This window comes from Musca autumnalis, unplaced genomic scaffold, assembly GCF_047663935.1.
Source record: "Musca autumnalis isolate F117 unplaced genomic scaffold, ASM4766393v1 scaffold_2, whole genome shotgun sequence".
NCBI lineage: Eukaryota > Metazoa > Arthropoda > Insecta > Diptera > Muscidae > Musca > Musca autumnalis.
This window is the reverse complement of record NW_027411755.1, coordinates 199,497,298-199,516,371: the sequence shown is the minus strand read 5'-3', so window position 1 is coordinate 199,516,371 and position 19,074 is coordinate 199,497,298. Positions and strand designations below refer to the sequence as shown.

Here is a 19,074-nt window from a genome sequence, read left to right as displayed (position 1 = left end):
AAGCAAATGGGAATTTTTCACGAACTACATAAAATTATTTTTTAAAACGTAAAAAAAATTCCGAAGTAAAAAATGTTTCTCGAAACAATTTTTCTTGTGAAGAAAAAACATTCGCAAAATGATATCGTTTTTAAACTTTTGACGAACAAAAGAACAACGTGCTTGTGTACACCCGAAAAACATTTGCCAATCCTTCGACAATTTTTTTTTTGTATTTCCATGAACCTACAACAAATTATTAAATTTTGCTTCAATACCAAATTTAAAGCGTTTTTGCTTGTTATTTATTAAGTACTACATACAGGTTTCAAAATGTTGTATGTAACAATTATTATTACAAAACTCTAGAACTTGCCCCACCCTAGATCCGATCCTGGCTACGCCCTTGCCCTTCGTCATATTTTATCCTAACTTAGTTTCAGTTCGAAGATGGGCAATACCGGTACACAACTTCCGATACTTCCCCCCAATATTTAAACTTTGGATCTCCTAATATTTTGTCCAAATTTAGTTTAACTTCAAAAATGGCTCATATCAGCCCTCTTCTTAAGGAACCTCCCCCACAAATGTTCAACATTTTTGTCTAAGTGCAGTTCAGGGTCTTTTTGAAGATCTTCTGGAAATGTATACCGATGCTGTTCGTTGTGGTCCTGTTTTCAGGCCATACTTCCTGGCCCAAAAGTTATACGATGACCCACTGAAATGACTAGTGGGGCATAAGATCCATTTCCATAATGGACTATGGCGGTCCATAACTTTTTGAACTTTAATCCTGATCCACATTTTTGTCGGCAAGTTCAAATGTCCAGAAAGGGCCACAAAAGTTGAAAGTTTCAATTCAGGCTGAGGGTATAACTCTGTCGGCAAAGCCGACTGATACTTTTTTAAGTGTTTTTTTTTTTTTTTTTTTCTGTAAAATTCGAATTGCATTGAAATGGCATGCTCCTAAACATGACTATTTACAGTGGGTATCACCGAAAATTATACAACGATCTCAATGGACGCATTGCGCTTCGACACCATCAACTTGGTCTTCTCGCCGTTTACCGCCAGACTCACTTAATCAGATTCTCCTTCGACCTTCATAAAGGTATCGGTTACTTCTTTTACTGATCGTCCCATGATGTCTATATCATCAGCATAAGCAAGTAACATGTAGCTATTGGTGTAGATTGTGTCACTTCTTTTGACGTTTGCCTCTCGTATAACCTTTTCTAGCAGGATGTTGAAAAGATCACACGAAAGGCTGTCTCCTTGCCTGAAACCTCTTTTGGTACAAAACTCTTCGGAGAGGTTCTTCCCTATTTTAACTGAAGATCTTGTGTCAGTTAGAGTCATTTTACAAAGCCGAATGAGCTTTGCGGGGATTCCAAATTCAGACATTGCTTGGAATACCTCTGAACGTAGCGGACTGTCGAAGGTTGCTTTATAATCGACAAAAAGGTGATATGTGTCGATCTGCATCTCTTGGGCCTTCTCCAAGATTTGCCGCAGAACAAATATCTGGTCAATGGTGGAATTGCCAAGTCTAAAGCCCATTGGTATGGTCCAATTATTTCGTTGACCATGGGCTTTAGTCGTTGGCACTATATCCCTGACACTATCTTGTAGGCGATAGGGAGAAGACTTATGTCCCTATAGTTGGAGCATAAAGTCTTATCTAATTTCTCATGGACGGGACACAGGATGCTCAGGTTCCAATCGTCAGGTACGCGTTCTTCCTGCCAGATGGAGCTAACTAGCTGATGCATACACCTTAGCAGCGTGTCGTCTCCGGTTTTAAACAGCTCGGCTGGTAGGCCATCAGCTCCTGCTGCCTTATTATTTATCAGCCGGTTTATTGCTGTCTTTACCTCATCTTGGCCGGTTGGTATACATTCAATACCATCTTCTGGGATTGGATCTGTGGTATCTTCGTCGACTTCGCTACTATTGGATACCAACGGTTTGGAAAACTGTTCTTTCCATATCCTTAGCACACTATCTGTATCAGTTACCAGATTACCTTGCCGGTCTCTACAGGAGAATGTGTCAGTTCCAAAGCCATCAGTTTGATGTTTCACTCTTTGGTAGAATTTTCGGACTTAATTCTGTCTCCTGTATATCTCGATTTGTTCACACTCCCGCTTTTCCATCTCTCTCTTTTTCCTGCGGAAAAGGCGTTTATCCTCTCTCCTTTTCTCCCGATACCTCTCTCGTGCGCTACGTGTTGCTACTGATTGGAAAGTAGCCCTATATGCCGCATTTTTCCCTTCGGTAGCAGCACGACACTCCTGGTCATACCCTGGATTCCTTGGTGGAGGTCTCTGGTATCCAAGTACTGATTTTGCGGCTGTTTGCATGGAGTGGACAATGTTTTGCCATTGTCCTGGTATGTTATCGGGACGAGGAGTGCTTTGATTAAGCAGTTGGGCCAGTTGAGTGGAATATGCTGTGGCTATCTGTTGTGATTGCAGCTTACCGATGTCCAACTTCCGTGTTGTGCCTGTTCGCACTTTGTTTGCTACGTTTAATCTGGTACATACCTTTGCTGCAACAAGGTAGTGGTCCGAGTCTATGTTTGCACCTCGGAACGATCGTACATCCAACACGTTTGGTGCATGTCTTCCATCTATCACAACGTGATCAATTCCAATTTCAAATTTTGGACCGAATTGGCAAATCCGTTCGAGAGTTTTTTTTCTTGCGGTCGAACCCCTACACAGGAAGTATGGACTTGCCCAGATGAAACTTGTGCCGTCGAATGGGGAGCAGTGAGTAAAAGTTGTTACAACAAAAATCAAAGCGATTCGGAAGCAGGTCCTAAACTGAACATTTCCGAAATTTTGTGTGGGGTGTATTTTCCAGAATCCATGCTGATTTTGACAACTGGGAAACTGTTTCTCATCATGGGGAGGAGTAGTGTCCCTAGACTCTTCACTACTGGCAACAAGACGGAAATGGACGTCTACGATTCGTATATCCTGTCATCCTTGTCTGACTTCAGTAGGGAGACCACCATGTCTGGATGACTAATGACAAATTGACAAATTGACAAATTGTGGTGGTACATCCTCGGCTGAGAGGGCTCTTATATGGTGTAGCATGCCTATCACGAGATGTTCTATAAACTGCCGTTTAAATAACACGCGCACCTCTTCAGATATACCACAGTCAGGCCGTTGAAAATAACAGCTATTCCACCATTCTTCATTCCCGGATTCGAGAGAGATTTAGCTGCTGCTAACAATTTACTCAATCCCTTGCCAATTTTGCATTGCTTACCTACTAACCGGTTGACTTCGCGAGTAAGTTTCCTAACTCTTGGGTCTTGCGGGTTAAACGACGAAGTTCAACACCCTCATTTACAAGCCTCCTCTCTGCTAGGAAATTTTATCTAATTTCGGGTATTCGATCAGAAAAGGTTTGCATTTAAATACTCAGTATTATTATTTTTTAGTTAATATATTGTATTTTCAAATCTCAAACAAATTTCCCTTCACTACATTTTCCCAAACAGAACCAAAAAACGACCAACGACAATCACACACAAACACACACTCATAAACATTTACTAACTCCAATCGTTAGTTAATTTTCGAAAAAAATCCAAAAATGTTACGCTTAACTAACTGCTGCCACCGTCAGCAGTCTGTCAGTCAGTCAGACCATTTGTACTGCATACAGGTCTGCAGTTCGAGTCAATGAAGTTGCTGTAGTGATTACATTGTTGTTGTCGTTGTAAAGTCCACTCCTCCTATTTTATTTTTTCTACCTCCTAACAAAATTAAAACTTTTAACATTTGAAGTTAGCATTTTCGGATTGAAATAGCGTGCATGTGATAGATAAATGATTGAATGAATGAACGTTACTAACAATGTATTATTTACGTATGTATTTATGTAGTAATGTGCTAATATTGAAATGCCAAAAAAGTGGTAATAAATTTTCGGCTTGTTTGGTCGATTCAAAAAAACTTGCGATTCAGATTAAAACCATGCAATTTTACAGGCTATGTGTCTTGTAAAGGTTAAGTATTTTGGACTTTAGGCAGAGAATAGGCATAAGTATGACTGAAAACCCAAAAAAAAGGTATTGAACTCACATAACAAGTTATTGACACAAAGGATGGGTTATAGATGGAAGATCTTCGACAGCTGTTCTATAGATTGAAAACATTCAACATGTCTTCTATAAAAGGAAGACCTTCAAAAGGCCTTCTATAGATGGAAGAGCTTCAAAAGGCCTTCTATAGATGGAAGAGCTTCAACAGGTCTTTTACAGATTGAAGATCTTCAAGAGGTATTATCTACACGGAAGACCTGTAACAGGTCTTCTATAGATGAAAGACTTTCAATAGATCTTTTATAAATGGAAGACATTCAACATGTCTTTTTTTGGAGGTGTGTGCGAGACTTTAACACGCTAAAATAACCCCTTTACTCTGATCCACTATCCCTGCGGTACCGCCGTACAAGCATTTCGTCGCAGGGGGGAATGTTCTAAAGAACACTGCTATTTATTATTCGCCTTCGAATCTCATCTTGTCTACGAAATTCCAATATGATTGTCCTTGCGTACTCGCATACATATTCCCAATTTTCGGGAGACATCAACATTGTTTATATTACGTTTTCTACACGCAGTTCGCTATTAACTTTCTGCTCTAAGTTTGCTCTCTCCATCATCGGGCTCATTTCCGGGTTCCTGTGAGTTCCTTGAATTGAATATGGATTCAGATTCTCTGGCTAGGATATCGATGGGTATCATGGCAGCGATAACACAGGCTGCATCGTCAGACACTGTCCTATATGCACAGCATACACGAAGCGCTGCAAGTCTATATACTGACCCAATCTTTGCATAGTAACCCAGCAAAATGTTTGCCTCCAAAGATGCAGTTAAATTATATGTACAAGTAATATGGAAGTGCATCCAATTATGCATTTTCACTCATGATTTTTACAAGAGCGTGACTACTGAAAGATGCACTCCATAGCACTGAATTTTAACTAACCCTTTGGCACTGCATTTTAACTGACCCTTGACACTGCATTTTAACTGCAAATGGATGTGATTCTTTGGATTGCATCCAAAAGCGGTTAAAATATGAGAAATGGAGTGCCTTTTTCATGACTCCGTTTTAACTGCATCAAAACATGCCGTGATAGAAGTAGTCTACATTGCACTGCTTCCAATTTATTTTGCTGGGAAGTAGCGTACTTCAACGATTGAGCCCATATTGGTGCTGCGTAGAGAATAATATTTTTGATAACTCCAGCTAGAATTGCCCCCTTGTGTTTGGCATAATACGGCACAACGCTTTACAGGTGTTTCCGGCTTTTGCCTTTATGTAGTCTAAATGGTCTTTAAAAGACAGGCGATTGTCTATGATAACACCGAGATATTTCAGGCTTTCCGCTGTTGTTATTGTGCAATCTCCAATTTGAATATTTATTCTTTCCACCACTCTACGACTTGTAATTAAGACTGCTTCCGGTTTTTGGTCCGCTAATGCCAGGCCTTATGTATGCTGGTCTCTGCCAACTGTATGCTGGACTCTGTTACTGTTCGTGCTTCTTAAGTTGTTTTTGCAACAATGACTAGCGCGATGTCATCCGCAAACCCAATAATATTTGCTTTCTCTGGAAGTTTTAACCGTAAAACACCATCATACATCACGTTCCATAGAAGCGGTCCAAGAACGGATCCTTGTGGTACTCCTCCTGTTATTTGGTATTCCTTTGTACCTTCTTCAGTCTCATATATCAGGATTCTGTTGCGGAAGTAGTCCTGGATTATAGCAATAAGATATGCCGGGACATTCAACCGTCGCAGAGCCTTTAAAATATTCTACCAATTAGCTGTGTTGAAGGCATTTTTAACATCTAGTGTTACGACCATTCAATATTCTTTCGTCCCTTTTTTTCCAGCTTTGACCATGTATTGCTGCCTTTGCAATGTCGATTACCGTTTTTGCTGCATTAATGGTAGATCTCTTCTTTCTAAAGCCAAATTGGCATTCGGATAAGTCTTCTGCACGTTCGATGCAATCTTCCAATCTATCACGGATAATGCTCTCAAGGTGCTTTCCGCATGTGTCTATCATGCACAGTGGGCGATATGAGGAGGGGTTTCCCAGAGGCTTGCCATTTTTAGGCAGTAGCACTAACCTTTGCCTTTTCCTGGAAAAGATCCAAATTCCAAGCATTTGTTGAATAATTTAAGTAACTGTCCACCACAGCACCTCACAATCTCTTTATACCCTCAGCCTTAGGCTAAAGAGGGTATTTACACTTTGATACGACCAAAAATGTGCCTCATCGAAATAATGGTTTTAGACCCCAAGTATGTTTGTACGATATCCGTTTCAGACAATTTTGAGTAGATCTAGCAATGTCCGTCCGTCTGTCTGGCTGGCTGGTGCGCACGATAACTCTCGAACGGATCAATAAATTCGGTTCAAATTTTGGGTATCGGAATATTTTGTCCAGATTCGATTTAAGTTCGAAGATGGGCCATATAGGTCCACTCCTTCAGGTACCTCCCCCACAAATGTTCAAAAATGATAACTCTTGTAGGGAATAACCGATTTAGTCCATACTTTGCACATCGTGTAATTTCTACCAAACTTAGATGAGGTTCCAATATGGACTTAATCGGTCCACTGCTTCGGGTACCTCCCACACAAAATTTCGGAAAAGTTCGGTTTAGGACCTGGTCTCGAATCTCGTTGACTTTTGTTTACGCAAGTTGAATTCGCTGTCCTCTATACGACGCTGTAAATTTCAACAGGGGCAAGTCCATACTTCCTGAGAAAATAGCCTGAAAGTTACAAAAAACCCTATGACGCCGTGTGTAGTGGTTGGAGTGCAAGATAACTCTCGAACGGATCTGCCGATTCGGTCCAAAATTTGGCTTTTGTAATATTTTGTCCAAAATTAGTTCAAGTTCAAAGATGGATTATATCGGTCCACTCCTTCCGGTACCTCCCCCACAAAAGTTCGAAAATGTTCGGAAAATTTGTGCGAACGATAACTCTTGAAGGAAGTAACCGATTTGGTTCATACTTTGCACATTGTGAAACTTCTACCAGACTTAGATGAGGTTCCAATATGGACTCAATCGGTAAACTCCTTCGAGTACCTCCCACACAAAATTTCGGAAAGGTTTAGTTTAGGACCTGCTCTCGAATCGCATTGGTTTTTGTTGTAACATCTTGTATTCACTGTCCCCTATACGAAGGTACAAGCTGCTCAGGGGCAAGTCCATACTTCCTGAAAAAATAGCCTAAAAGTTGAAAAACAAACCAAACGCAAGATAATTCTCGAACGGAAATTCCGATTCCGCCAAAATTTGGCCTTCGTAATATTGTTTCCAAACTTAGTTTAAGTTCGTAGATAAGCCATATCGGTCCACTCCTTCAGGTACCTACCCCACAAAAGTTCAAAAATATTCGGAAAAATTGTGCGCACGATAACTCTTGATGGGAGTGACCGATTTGGTCCATACTTTACACATTATCATAATATCTACCAGATATAGATAAGGTTCGAATATGGACAATATTTGTCCACTCCATCCCGTGCCTCCCACACAAAATTTTGGATATGTTCACTTTAAGACCTGCTATTGAATCACTTTGATTTTTGTTGAAGCAACTTGCATTGCTGCCCCAATTGCGATGGTAAAAGTTGTTTCAGGGGCAAGTTCATACTTCTTGAGAAAACAACCCGAATGGTGTAAAAACCCTCTATGGCACCCCCCCATGGTCTATGACGGTCCATTCCTTTAAGTACCTTTTCCGCAAAATTTTTGAACTTTAATCCTAATCAACATTTTTGTCGGTTCATACGACCAAAATTTTGAAACCCCCTAAATACATAAGTTTTTTGTGATAAAAGTGTTTCAATTTGCACAGCCTGAGGCAAAGCCGACTGATACTTTTTTACTTGTTTATGACATAATTTGGAATTCCATCTAGGCCTGGCGCTTTGGAATCATCGAATTTCGAGACGGCAAGATTTATTTCCGAATTGTCCACCGGGATCGTTGTTGTTGTAACATTTTATTTTGTTGTTTATTTGTTCGTTCCTCTGTTCAATCTGGCTCTGGGTCTATCTCCAGTTCCAAAAAAGTGGCTGCTTCGATGGTATGTAGCCACAGATCCACTGGATTTAGATGGGTAGGTTTGGCGGGGCAGTTAAAAAGGTGTTGTGTGTCGAGCGGGCCCATGTCGCATACTGGGCAGATGTCTTGCACAGCGCGATCGATTTCCGCCCAATAAGAATTTAGGCGACTGCAATATCCCGAGCGTAGTTGAGCCAAAACTACTCTAGTTTGTCGTGGTAGCTGACGCTCCTCAGCTGCGATAGATGGAGGATGTACTCCGAGTACTTTATTCACACTATAATTGCAACTGCGTCCGTGTGAATGCTATTCAATCCTGCTTGATATGCTTGTTGATCTAGGGGTTCTCTCCTGTATCGTTGGACCTCTCCCTCTAGAGCATGGATATCCTTCCTGATCTCCCTGAATGGGCCGGGCCTACCCACAAGATGGTGATTGGGATGGCTCACACGATAACATCCAAGCACGTACTGCAACGAAAGCATCTCATTGTGTTGTTTTACTAGAAGAATCTTTGCCTCCTCATGTAGATGGTCCACTGAAGACTTGAGGAGGCACCCTGTTGCTGTTCTCAGGGCGGCATTCTGACAGGTTTGAATCTTTTTCCAATTCGTATCACATAATCCCGGGGACCAAACTGGAGCCGCATAGCTTACCACAGACCGACAAGGTTTCTTTATCTGCACCCCAAGTGCTGCCGGCTAGGGACTTGAGGACCTTGTTACTGCTTTTCTGTTTGTCGCAGATAGCTGTGGCGTGCGCACACGACTTGAAAGTAGTGTCGAATGTGACCCCTAAAATTTTGGGGCAGTTTGTGGTCGGAATTATGCTACCGTCGACCACTACATTCAATTCTCTTCCAAACTGCGATGTCCATGTGGTGAACAGAGTGGCTGTAGATTTTGTGGCGGAAATATGCATATTCCTCGCGTAGAAAAATGTGGTAAGATCGGTTAAATAGGTGTTCAGCCTCTCACAGATGTCATCAGGGAAGGTACCTGACGCCAGGATCGTGCAATTATCCGCCCACGTTACGATCTCGAATACAGGAATACAGGAGAGGTGGAGATTAAGCAGTTTCGGAGATATCATCCCACCTTGGGGAAATCCCTGTTTCACTCTACGGGGTTTTGACTTCTTGTTCCTGAATTCTGGCGTCCACACATATAATTGACTATCCAACGTTTCAAGCTTGGCTAGAGGGTTGTCTGCTCAATGTCCTCAAACAGCGCGGTGTGCCTGGATGTATCAAAGACTTTTAATAAGTCAAGCGCTACCATCACTGTTCTATGACACGGCGGTCTCTGATTGAGTCCTTGACAAATATACACACAGTGCAGTTGTTGCTGTAAAAAACCCAACGATTTAGCCTAAACTGCATTTTTGCAGGGTGTATGTATACTTTCCTGTGCCACTGTATGTGGATATGGCATGCAGCGCTGTTGTCGTAGGGCTGGATTCTTGTTCTATGAAAATTTGAAATGAAAAATATTTCCTTTATATTTTTTTTTTTTTCATTTGACAGTTTTCTCCTTTATAAAAGTATTCATTTCACATTTTCATAGCTTACGGAATCCATGCTGATGATCGGCAACTTCATAGCTATTTCTGATACAGGAAAGGACTAAGGCCTCAAGGGTCTTTGCTACGGGCGACAAAAGCGAAATCGGCCTGTACGATTCACTTTTGCTGGCATCCTTGTCTGGCTTCCGTAGCGGGACCACCCGCCCATTTTCCAGACTTCGAGAACAATAAGGGTGGCTAGCGACAAGTTGAGAACTTTAGTGAGATACTCCACTCCCGGTTCATCCAGCTGCTTCAGCATTAACATGGAGATTCCATCAGGGCCCAACGCTTTGGATGATTTAGAGTTCCTGATGGCATTCGTAACATCATCCATTGTAAACTGTGGTGGTTCATACTCGACAGGAAGAGATCTGATGCGACGTAATACTTTCATCTTCGCCCTGTGACTCTCATTTAGTTTATCTCCGCAGAATTTGGTCATTTAGTTGCTCTCCGTAGGATTTTTTAGGAAGCACAAAGGATACCTTCGATAAAAATTTCAAATTGATACCCGAACAGACCTTAAATTGTATTTAAGCGAAAATTTTAAAAGTTTGTGTGAAGGAGGTATTGAAGAGAGTATAGACCGTCCGGCTCAGAACAAATTTTGAAATCCCGGCTCTGAACACTTTGAATAGAGAGAACCCTAGATCATAGATCGGTTCCGTTGTCAACATTCCGACGGTGATATAGTCTTAGCCAGCTTCAAGACTACTGTTATGGGAATCCTGTTGCTGTTTGCTGTTCAAAAAATCCGTAGTCGCCGGAATTTGAGACACGCCATAGTCATTCCAACTACAACAAACTCTGCAAATTACACAAGAGGTTGTTGTTGCCCCGGGTATATGTCGTTCCTGCATTTGCAATTGCAATGGTCTCTGCAACAAAGTCAGCGACATTGTAGACTTTACAAGTCGGCGAAACATCCGGATCGCCGCCATCTACGAAATAAAGCCCTCCGTCACCTGTTGCTTACAACGTTACGATGGTTACAAACTTTGCACGGCGAACGAAGACGATCCTACGATGATATTGCCACTGCTCGTCAGTCATCATCATTGTGGCATCCATCCGGTCTAATAAATGACGTATCCTGACAAACCATAATTTTACTTGGCTCAGATCATCTGCCTATCATAGTATCCCTTAGCAGACAAAGATGTGTACGAATTGGAAAAAGATTCAAACCTGTCAGAATGCCGCCCTGAGAACAGCAACAGGGTGCCTCCTCAAGTATTCAGTGAACCATCCACATGAGTAGGCACAGATTTTTCCATTACAGCAACGCAATGAGATGCTTTCGTTGCAGTACTTGCTCGGGTATTACTGTGAGAGTCATTCCAATCACCATCTGGTGGGTAGGCCCGACACATTCAGGTACATCAGGAAGGATATTCACGCTCAAGTGAGATACAAGACAGAACCCCTAGATCAACAGGCATAACAGGCAGATTCATCAGGATTCAATTGCTAAGACCATAAGCAAATATAGTGTGAATAAAGTCCTCGGCGACTTTCCCTATCTATAGCAGCTGAGTCAATCCCACGGCAGCGGATTCTTTCGTACCGGATTGACCCGAAACTACAATATTGTTTCGGCCAGCGGCTGCCATCACAGCATCAAAACTATGCTTCTACGTAGGTTTGTATGTTGCTACAATAACAACATCGCAGCTGAGTAGCGTCAGCTGCCATGACAAACCAGAGTAGTTTTGGCTCAACTACGCTCGGGATATTACAATCGCCTAAATTCATATTGGATGGAAATCGATCGCGCCGTGCAAGACATCTGTCCAGTATGCGACAAAAAAAAGCACCTTTTCAACTGCCCCGCCTAACCTACTCATGTAACTCCAGTGGATCTGTGGCTACATCCCATGCCGTCCCTCAGACCCTCGGGTAGCTGAGAGAATTACCCAGGACATAATTACAGTTTCAGCCGGCAACGGCTCGTCACAAACCTGATGGACGAATACCCAAACATTACTGCAAAGTTTTCCGCAGAGGCGACTGGACTAGCAACTGATAGTGATGAGCTTCATTGTACGAATGCTGAAGACCCAAAAGATAGGGAACATCCCCTTGAAGTCAATAGGCTAGTAGGCCAGCATAAACGGAAAACGTGGCTAGACCATCTGAAGAAAATCAACATTGTTAAAGAATTGAGCAAATTGTGGGTAAAGGTTAAATTGCTCTCGAATTCGGGAAAGAATGATGATTGAACGGCGTGACAGAAACAGATCCGAAGAGATTCGCGTGTTATTTTAATCGGCAGTTTATGGGACACCCCGAAAGTGATAGGGCGAAGAGGAGTCTGTTAGTCCGTACACGAGCGCTCCTAGCCGAGGAGGTACCACCACAATTTATGATGAACGATGTTGCAAATCTCATCCGAATGGCGAAATCATCCAAAGCGCTAGGACGACACGAAAACTCAATGGTAATGCTTAAGCAACTAGATGAAACCGGAGATGAGTCCTCAATTTATCATTAGCCACCCATATTGTACCAGATGGGTGGTCCCGAAACTGATGCCGGACAAGGATGCCAGCAGAGGCGAATCAAACAGGCGAATTTCCATCTTGTCACCAGAAGCACATCTTGTAGAGGCACTTCTCCTTCCCATAATGAGAAACTGTTTCCCAGTTGCCCAACATCGGCATGGATTCCGGAAAATACTTAATACCACAATAGCGCTGCATGCCATCTCCACACATATTAGTCGAAGACTTAACCACAACAGGCGGTGCATCCAAACACTCATTGTGTATTTTGTCCTATCGAAGGCTTTCGACAACGTCTATCATTCCAATCTGTTCGACGACTTATTAGAAATGTTATGTAAAAAACTATATGTGTGGACGCCAGTCGCTTGTCGAATTCAGAAATAAAAAGTCCAAGACCCGTAGAGTGAAACAGGGAGTTTCCCAAGGCGGGTGAAATTTCCGGAACTCTTTAACCTCTAACTTTCTAAAATTCCACACCCTCCTGACGGCATAGAGATCGTGATATATGCGGATGATTGTACGATCCTGGCGTCAGGTCCTATCGTTGATGACCTATGTGGTAGGTTAAATGTCTACATAGCTGACCTAGTGCATTTCTTCCATCTGAAATGAGGCTTCCACTGAACATATTGGTCGATTGTGTACTGATTCCGACCACTGACTACCCCAAAATATTGGATATAACGTTCGATAACATGTTTAAGTTGTCCACTCAAGTCACAGCTATTTGCTACGAGAGCAGAAGTAGGAACAAGTTCCTCAAGTCGCTGGCCGGCAGCAATTGGGGTCCTGACAAAGAAACCTTGTTGACTTCTATCAAATCAATAGGCCGGTAAGCTATGCGGCGTCAATGTGGTATGCTATATGAGCGCTGCGCAAAACTGCTAGAATGTCTTCCTGAAGACCGCAAGAGAGTACATCTTCATGACGAAGATGTTACAGGTGCATCAGCACAAAGAGATGTCGATACCGTACTTGCTTAAGTGTTATCGACATGTCCAACCCTGTCACAACCTTGTGATATAGAAAGAAACGTCCAAAGGCACAAAAAGAAAGTACTGAAAATCCTACTGTGATCAACTAAAATGGCTGGTGCAGTTCGAGGATAGCTTTGAAATTTTTTTGATGCGCAAGTTCATGCTTCCTGACATAATGACCCATAAGCTCTAAAAGTCCTACGGTGACAATAAAATTATTGTTGTTGTATCGTTCGTATATATTTTTTAGTTATCTGGTTCTGTTTACTCTGCCCAGATTAAAAATTCTGTAACCTGGAATGGCCATAAAGAATCGGTATATAGGTGAATGGGTTTAGCTGGGCATTTAAACAAATCCAGTGTCGTGCGGTCCCAATACACAATACTAATTGCTGCTGCTGCATAGTTCGAATCTTATTTTGGCTATAACAACTCGTGTTTGCCTTGACAGCTGGCGTTCTTCAGCTACAACGGATGGGAGATGGTCTCCGGTGCATCTTTGTACTGCCTGCGCAAATACATCGGTATGAATGCTATCCAAGCCTGATTGATAGGCTCGGTGATATGTTCATTATTTCAGGAAGCATGGTCTTGCCCACGAAAAAAACCAATTATATCGCTGTAAATAGGACCACAACAATTTCAATACGGTTCGTGAAAATTCCTTAACTATTCCTTGTGAGGAAAGTGCCCGAAGGAGCTGTCCGATATAGACTTCCTAGCAACTTGTTGTACTATTGGAAGAAGCTTTACGATGTAAAAACTTTCGCACAAATAGTACCGATCCTCAATTCGTAAGTAATTGTGCTCATCAATTTTTTAGTAAGTAACGGCGGCGACTATCTGTTCCCAATCCCACGGAAGCGGGTTCTTTCGTACCGGATTGACCCGAAACCACAGTGTTTCGACCAGCTGCTGCCAACCCAGCATCAAACTTATGCTTCTACGTAGGCTTTTATGCTGCTACAACAACAACTATCTGTTCCAAAAACTTTCAAAAAATATCCGAGACATGCCGCTAAACTGTACTTTTACGAACAATTTTGAAATTTTGTGTGGACCCGAAGGAATGGACCGACACAGATATGAAACCCTATATTTACTTGAGCGGCCTGTCTTAAAACATCACTAGCAAAGAAGTTTTACATGGAGGAGATATTCAGGAAATGCCTTCAACATTACGCTGAGGAGTAGTTTTTGGCTCTATATATACTCTAAACGTTCCTAAATATAAACAGAGATATCTTGTATGACCGGACTTACCTGTTTTCATAAAGTACGACTTAACTGGAGGCTTAAGTTTCACTAATTACGAGCATCGTTGGAAAAACGTCTACCTCTAAAATCTTAATCGATAAAAGTTCTGCAAAAATCTGGAATAATGTGTAGCATCTGCTAACTAGGGTCATATGTAACCATAAACTGGAATTCCCCATCATTGATTTAATAATTCTGATATACAAGGTGATATGTCGATTAGAGGCTATGAAATAAGGCACAATTACTAACTGATTACCTGTTATACCAGCATAATTTCAATCAGTGGTTGGTCGCGGGTACATCGTGACATTATTGGGATAAAGAAGATTGTTCAATTTCATAAACAAATAATCACAGATTCGCAAAGTGCAATTTTAATCTGACATTTAGTGTGATACACCCTTTTGACGACGTTCCATATTTCCCGTAAAGTACGATTGATGTTTTCCTACTTCTTACGACCGTATTTCTCTTTATCCTGTGTATCTCTGCCATTCTAATGACAACTTGCTTTTCCAGTATTATTTCAATGCATTTGTTAGCATGATCGTAGATATATTTGGCTGGTAGCGATGAAGTTGATTGGGGGCCTTTCAAACAATTCTGAAACCATATTTCCTCAGCCTATGGTTAATGTTACTGTTGTGGGTATCGTGCTTCCTCTTGAAAAGAAGACCATTTAAAAAAAAAAACGGCATAAGATGAATGTAGTGGCTGGACTCAGAAAGTTTTGAAATTTTGTCCACTGGTAGGTCTTGGAATGCTGATTACGCCAATATGTATATCATTCATGGGAAATCCGTATTTCCCGAGATATAGGCTTCGGAAGTTCCGAAAAACCATATGATTTTTGACAAAAAAATTAATTTTAAAAAAAATATGATCGCGTTAGCCCTGTTTAGCATCTGTCCATAGGAGAAAGTCTTAAATCCCGGCCGAAGGCCGGCTATTTTCGACAAAAAATTAATTTTTGAAAACTTTTTGTGAAAAAAGTTTCAAATCCAGCCACTACATTCAACTTGCTCCAAAAAAACTTTACTTTTTCATTAAATTTTATTATTTAATAACAATTTCTTCGCTTTCACTTACCTCATTTCAGTAGCGATGAAGTTGATTGGTCCATTTTTAGCTGAAACCATATTTCCCCGGCCTTTGGTTAATGTTACTGTTGTGGGTATCGTGCTTCCTCTTAAAAAGAAGAAAATTTTTAAATAAACTTTAATTTTTTTTTATTAAATTGTATTATTTAATAACAATTTCTTCGCTTTCACTTGCCTCATTTCAGTAGCGATGAAGTTGATTGGCCCATTTTTAGCTGAAACCATATTTCCCCGGCCTTTGGTTAATGTTACTGCTGTGGGTATTTTCTTCTCTTTCACTTACCACATTTCAGCAACTCAAACATTTTCCTTTGCTTTGTTGCGGGATAATAACACATTTCCAATTTGCTATTTGTTTTTAACGGCAGTATAACATGTTATCGATAAACGATTCTCCATCGATAATACCTCGTGACGCCTTCATTTCGTTCATACGCCAACAACTTGCGTTTTGCAAAATACAACACTGGCTACAAAATAGCAATGAATGACAGCAGAAACAAACAACTGTCATCTGTCGCGTTCATTACTTGCACATTTGCAAAAAGTTGATTTCTGCTGTGTTGTGTTACAGGAATACAAAGAGAAAAATTGTAATATATAAAAATTTAGCTTACATTTGTAATAAATAAAACAAATAGGTAAGCGGCAACTGCATTTATACCAAAGATTGCTGGAACAACAACTTTTTTCCCATTTCCTTTCCAGAAATATGGATCGTTTATTGCGTTTGGGTGGCGCTATGCCTCAAGCTGCTCCACCAACTGATGCTCCAGTTGTAGACACCGCCGAACAAGTTTACATTTCCTCCTTGGCTTTGTTGAAAATGTTGAAGCACGGTCGTGCTGGTGTACCCATGGAAGTAATGGGTTTGATGTTGGGTGAATTTGTTGATGACTATACTGTGCAGGTTATTGATGTTTTCGCTATGCCTCAGACGGGTACCGGTGTTTCCGTTGAAGCTGTTGACCCCGTGTTCCAGGCAAAAATGTTGGATATGTTAAAACAAACAGGTCGCCCAGAAATGGTTGTTGGTTGGTATCACTCACATCCTGGTTTTGGTTGCTGGTTATCGGGTGTAGATATAAATACCCAACAGTCATTTGAAGCTCTGTCCGAAAGAGCTGTTGCCGTGGTAGTTGATCCCATACAATCTGTAAAGGGTAAAGTTGTTATTGATGCCTTCCGTCTTATCAATCCCAATATGTTGGTTTTGGGCCAGGAGCCAAGACAGACCACCTCAAATTTGGGACACTTACAAAAACCCTCCGTACAAGCACTGATACATGGCCTCAATCGCCATTACTACTCGATCAGCATTAATTATCGCAAAAATGAATTGGAACAGAAAATGTTATTAAATCTTCACAAGAAGTCCTGGAAGGATGGTTTGACTCTGGAAGATTATAATGAACACAGTTCAATCAATGAGAGTACAGTCCAGGAAATGTTGGAATTAGCCAAGAACTATAATAAGGTATGTTGTGAAAATGTTATTACCTATATTATTTACAATAATTAATTTTTTTCTTTGTTATTACAGTCTCTGGAAGATGAAGAAAAAATGTCCCCTGAACAATTGGCCATTAAAAACGTTGGCAAACAAGATCCCAAACGCCATCTGGAGGAAAAAGTCGATAAAGTTATGCAAAATAATATTGTTCAGTGTCTGGGTGCTATGTTGGATACCATTGTCTTCAAATGAATCGTTATTGGGTGTTACGCAGCCTAGCATTTACATTATTACTCGCCCAAACAAGTCATTTGAGACTTTCTCATATTTCTATCTTATTTGCTGTAAAATTTTCTTTTCGTCTTAGCCACGTTGAAGAAGACAGAACAGAACACACACAACATTGAGAATATTATTTATCAATAAAATATTTTCTAAAAATGATACAGAATGGACTTCGTTGGATGGATTTTCTCCTATAAAGAGAATATATTTGGTGATCTTTCTTAGATTGAACAACTATGGAAGTTGACTGCATATAAAGGTCCTAGATAGTTTAAAGACATTAAGGGGTCGATTATGGATAGCAACTCAACTGAAATGAGTAAAAAAACGGAAATGTTTGTCAAATACAATCAATATACATAAGTGTTTTAAACTTTCAGCTATTAATTTAAATGTAAAAAAGTAGAAATTTAAATGCAGAAATAGAAAATTATATTACTAAATTTGCTGTAGGCAACGCAAACTGCAGTTGGGTTGCTATCCATAATCGCCCCATTATATTGTCCTTGGTTAAATTTCCATGAACCTGAATATCTTGAAAATAACCACATTTCCTGAGAAAAAAAATCTTATTGGGGGCCTTCCACAGATACAATACTTTTAGAGGTCTGCTGAAGAATAGTTTTTAGATAAAAGTTATTACATTTTTCATTGGTTGTGTTTCCGGGACCTAAAATGTTTTGCCCTAAACCTTGTTCAAAAATCCACTTTACTGGTGGGTGGTCTTTGGTTGGTCCCAAAAATCTATCGGGTATGTTCTGAGATACACTTCACCTCTCAATTCACGCCTCACGCATTTTATTTACCCCATTTACTCCTGTTTTTTTGCGAATTTCTTGTGGTTAAGATTCACTATTTATTTAAAAAGAAGAGTACACCCTAGTCCGTCCATTAAATACTCGAAAAATAACCGTAAATGGGGTTAACAAAATGCTTGAGGCGTGAAGTGTGTCTCAGAACATACCCGTATAAAAAATCGACGTTTCTTGCGGTCTTTGGTTGGTTCTAAAAATCTTTAAAAAAAAAGCAGGTTTATTGTGGTCTTTGATTGGTATAAAAAATCTAAAAAAATCACGTTACGTTTCTTGTGGTTGCACAATGGTCCCAAATCCAAATTTTTTGGCCAAAACTATTTCAACGTCCATTTTGATTTTGATATTTTTAATAAATGTGTACAAACAGCAATTCTTACGTTTTATCGACCAAAATGACCAAAAACTGTCAAAATTTGTTGAACAGGTTGGTCCCGTTGTGTGGGATCTAAACCAAAACATTGACCTATGTTAACAATTTTTGGTACGAAGGATTCATATCTTCCAAGAGGTCGAAACACCAAATTTCAGCCGAATCGGTCATAAAGTGTCGCTAAAATTCACAAAATATCTAAAATCGGAAGGTACTTTTATGTGGGGGCTATGACAAAAAATGGACCTATTTTCAAAAACCTTACACATACTTGTTTTCTACACTCTGAAACCCTTAATTATGAATTTTAAGAAAAATCATGAATTTTAAAAAAAATGATAGATGTGGGTATTACCGTTCTATTTCAATTGGATACTACGTACAGTCACAACAGGTATTTACAAAAAATTCTCCCATCTTAAAATAGAAAAATCCACTTTATTTTAACTGTGGCAAATTTGAGCAAGAATTTATTTCTCAATTTATTAGTTCAGACCCCCAGCTATCTTCCGAAATCAATTTGAAGGTGGAAACATGGTATAAGTAAAGAGGTAGATTTAAATGAAAAAATCTATAGAACCCTTGTTTTTCTTGAATTCCTTAAACTTCAAAATAAAAGCAACAAGTGGGT

The 19,074-nt window shown here is 40.4% G+C and overlaps 2 protein-coding genes across 2 annotated transcripts in view; one reads left to right on the top strand and one right to left on the bottom strand.

Moving 5' to 3' along the window:
* The window catches only part of qtc (GRIP domain-containing protein quick-to-court), a 171,888-nt gene extending 156,074 nt beyond the window's left edge, over positions 1-15,814 (bottom strand). The window contains exons 1-2 of the mRNA XM_073970591.1: positions 15,696-15,814; positions 15,510-15,608 (exon numbers count right to left, since the gene is read on the bottom strand). The gene's annotated coding sequence lies outside the window, so the exon portion shown is untranslated. The remainder of the gene's footprint in view (positions 1-15,509; positions 15,609-15,695) is intronic.
* A 129-nt stretch (positions 15,815-15,943) lies between these two features.
* On the top strand, positions 15,944-17,417 carry Rpn11 (regulatory particle non-ATPase 11). Its single transcript, XM_073970595.1, has 3 exons — positions 15,944-16,161; positions 16,229-16,997; positions 17,064-17,417. Exons 2-3 carry the CDS (start codon positions 16,233-16,235, stop codon positions 17,223-17,225), a joined length of 927 nt encoding a protein of 308 aa, XP_073826696.1. The 5' UTR covers positions 15,944-16,161; positions 16,229-16,232; the 3' UTR covers positions 17,226-17,417.
* The last annotated feature ends 1,657 nt before the right edge of the window (positions 17,418-19,074 follow it).

Coding starts and splice junctions, on each gene's coding strand:
- Rpn11 (XM_073970595.1), top strand. CDS start 16,233: ATGGATCGTTTATTGCGTTTGGGTGGCGCTATGCCTCAAGCTGCTCCA. Junction 16,998..17,063: donor TAGCCAAGAACTATAATAAG/GTATGTTGTGAA, acceptor TTGTTATTACAG/TCTCTGGAAGATGAAGAAAA.